Source organism: Corvus brachyrhynchos, unplaced genomic scaffold (genome assembly GCF_000691975.1).
Source record: "Corvus brachyrhynchos isolate BGI_N302 unplaced genomic scaffold, ASM69197v1 scaffold10, whole genome shotgun sequence".
NCBI lineage: Eukaryota > Metazoa > Chordata > Aves > Passeriformes > Corvidae > Corvus > Corvus brachyrhynchos.
The window spans coordinates 3,240,378-3,243,613 of NW_008236180.1; the positions used below are offsets into that span (position 1 = coordinate 3,240,378).

At 65.8% G+C, this 3,236-nt stretch overlaps 1 protein-coding gene across 1 annotated transcript in view; it reads right to left on the reverse strand.

Annotated features, from left to right (window-relative positions):
• CCM2L (CCM2 like scaffolding protein) overlaps window positions 1-625 on the reverse strand; it is a 4,633-nt gene extending 4,008 nt beyond the window's left edge. The window contains exon 1 of the mRNA XM_008635839.2: window positions 554-625. Within this exon, the coding sequence (XP_008634061.1) occupies window positions 554-625 (72 nt within the window). The remainder of the gene's footprint in view (window positions 1-553) is intronic.
• Between the last annotated feature and the right edge of the window lie 2,611 nt (window positions 626-3,236).

Sequence of the window (3,236 nt, forward strand, 5' to 3'; positions counted from 1 at the left end):
GGGCCGGGCTGGGCTGGGCTGGGCTGGGCTGGGCTGGCACTGGGACTGGGACTGGGTCGGGACTGGGACTGGGATAAGGGCTGAGCTGTTACTTGGGCAGAAGGAGGGGCTGAGGTTGGCTGGGGTGGGACTGGAGCAGGGACTTGGACTGGTGCTGGTGCTGGAACTGGGGCTGGGGTTGACACTTGGACCAAGATTGGGGCTGGGATTTGGGCAGACTGGTTTTGAAGTGGGCTGAGATGGGACTGGAGCAGGTGCTGGGACCAGAGCAGGTGCTGGTGGTCCCTGCAGGGCTCCACTTCGGAGCAGCCCCTGCCCCTCACTGCAGGGCTCTTTCCTGGGGCTGGGGCTGGTTCTGCTTCCCTGTGACCCCACATCAGCCCCATCCTCAGGGGACATCTCTGGGGGCTCCCAGCCTTCACTGCCCACATCCTGTCCTGCTCACAGGGGATCCTGGCACTGGGAACGGCCCTGGCACTGGGAAGAGCACTGGCAGGACCCCACACATCTGCACCCAGCACCCCGTCCGCACAGCTGCCCATGGGGCCAAAACCCACTGTGGGTCTGGGGGTCGGCCAGGGATCGGGGCCCCCAGCAGGGAGGAGATTGGCCCGGCAGTGGCCATGTCCGGCAGCTTCCTCCCCGGGATGCTGCATCCTGCCTGTGCACCCCTTCCCTGCCGGCCACCACACCAGGGCCACTGGCACCAGCCAGGACCACCAACACCAGGCAGGCAGCGCTGCTACAGCCATCCTGCTCTGTTAATGACATCCCCGAGCACCCCGGGACAGAGAGGAATCATCCTGCCCTGCTTCGGAGCCCCAGCCGTGAGCTGGAGGTGCCGACAAAGACAGAATCCCACAGGCAGGGCTTATTGAAATGAATTTAATATCTCATGTTGCAGCAAAATTAAAAATATACAAAAAGTTTGTGGTATACAAAAAAGTCTCGGGACGGACCCCGGCCTCCCGCTCGCCCCCGCCCACGCCGAGGGTCCCAGAGAAGAAGGTGGCACACAGAGTATTTACAGTACGTGACAGCAGCCGCCGGGTCCCAGCGCTGGGGGATCCAGGGATGTGGCTGAGACCCCGCGGCAGCCCCTGCCAGAACGAACTTCCCTCACTCCCTGAAGCTGGAGCAGCCCTGCTGCAGCCCTGGGTGACAACCCCAGGGACCAGAACCCCACCCCCCCATCCCCAGTGGGAGCTCGAGCACCCCTGGAGCTGTGCCCATCCTGGCCCCCGGTCATGCCCCCTTGTCGTCCCAGGGAGCAGGCGCTGCCGTCCCGGTGCTGCCGCTGGCAGCAGGGCGCTGGGTTTGGCTGCCCCTGTGGCACAGGCTGGGTGGAGGGCAGGGGGGGTGGCCCGGGGCAGGAGCGAGACTGAGGGCTCCCCCCCAAACCCCACACGTGGCCAGACTCCTCTTCCCAGAGCAACCCAGGGATGAGGGTACCGTGGCTTGAGTGCATAGAAAAGTGTCCCTCTGACCCACCCGTGTGGCCCTGGCGTCCCCACACAAACCCCGGCATGAAGAGCATGGCGGGTGCAGGTCACCCCAAATGGCGTCTGTGCCCTGGGATGAACAGGGAGAGGGGCTGGGGCAGGGGGAGCCCAGAGGGGCTGCCCCGTGCTGGCACAGTCCCCATGTGGCCCATCCCCAGATCCTCCGTGAGCCGGACCAGTGAGGACCTGCCACCACCGGGGCACTGTACAGGGGCTGCGGTGACACTGCTCGACGCCTGCAGCGGTGAGCCCCCGGACCAGCCTGGCACCCCTGGCTGCTGCCCCCCCCCTTCCCTGAGGAAAAGAGACCTCGCCCCAGAGCCGCCCCACGCCCGGGCCTGCCCCAGCACGACCAGCCCACCCCGCCGGGGGCTGCCCGTGACGGCGGTGAGGGAAGGGCGCGGGTGGCGGGGGCCCAGCCCTCTGCCCAGCCCCTGCCACGCTCTGCACCCTCCTCCTAACGGGTTTCCAAAGCTTCCAGTTAGCACCAGTTAGCACCAGTGACCCCAGCGATGGCCAGCCCAGCCTGCTGTCACCCCAGCTACCAAGAAATGAGAAACAAAAGCAACGTGATGCCACCGCCACCACACACCCACCCACCCCGGCCGTGTCGCAGGGCCGGGCACCCACACTGGCCCTCAGGGACCCCACATCCCAACCATTCCCAGGTGCAGCTCACCCATCCCACCCCTGCCATCCTCTAGTGCCTCACACGGTGCCTCATGGCACAGAGGGGCTCTCAGTGCTGCCCACGCTCCCCAGCCCGGGCAGGGCTTGGCACTGTGGCTGGGGGCAGCCAGAGGCTGGGACCCTGTGGAGCCAAGGTGGGGGCACAGGGGATGCGGGGAAGGCACAGGGGCCGCGGGTGCAGGGGCAAGGGGCTGGAGCAGCACAAGGCTGGGGGGGCCAGCAGCTCCCCTGCCCTGCAAACCCCTGCCAGCCCCTGCACACTGACACACACACACACACACATGCACACAACCCCCCCGGCTTGGGGGCACAGGGTACATTCAGCACAGCCCCTCCTAGGGGCCAACGGATCCGGGCAGGACCAGGGACACATTCAAACCCGGAGCCCAAGCAGCCCCACTCCTCTGGGGAGGCAGGAGCAGGCGGGGGCAGGCGGGGCAGGACAGGGACAGGCACGGGAGAGGCAGGGGGGACACAGGGTGAGGTCAGGGGAGGCATAGTCCCAGCTCAGGTTTATACTGGGGAGCTGGAGGGGGCTGATGCTGTGGGAGTGAATGGAAATGCTCCTGGATGGGAAGTGATGCCAACCCAGGAGAGGAGAACGGCTGGGGGGGAATCCCACTTTGGGGAATCCGGGGAATGCTGGCGGCCCCACACACACCCTTCAGTGGTGCCAGCCAGGCCCTGCCACCCCCGGCCCCAGCGGAGGTAGAAAATGTCACACAAAATGTCACCATTCAGGTGAAAACAAACCCAATGAGATGAAGCAGTTCCTCTGGGGATGGGGGGGAGGATGGGGCGCAGCCATCCTGGCCACAGCTGGGGACCCAGCTCAGAACCAGGGGTGCAGGGTTTGAGCCCACCCACGAGGGCCCCCCCAGGCCAGGGTCTACTCCCCACAGGATAGTGGAGACCCCATGGAGTTGGAGACATGGCTCAACCCTGAGCCGGGGGGACTGAGGATGGATATGAAGGGGCTCACTTAGGGTTGGTGTGGCAGAGTGTGGGGGAAGTCAGACACATTGGGGGGGACTGGATGGACCC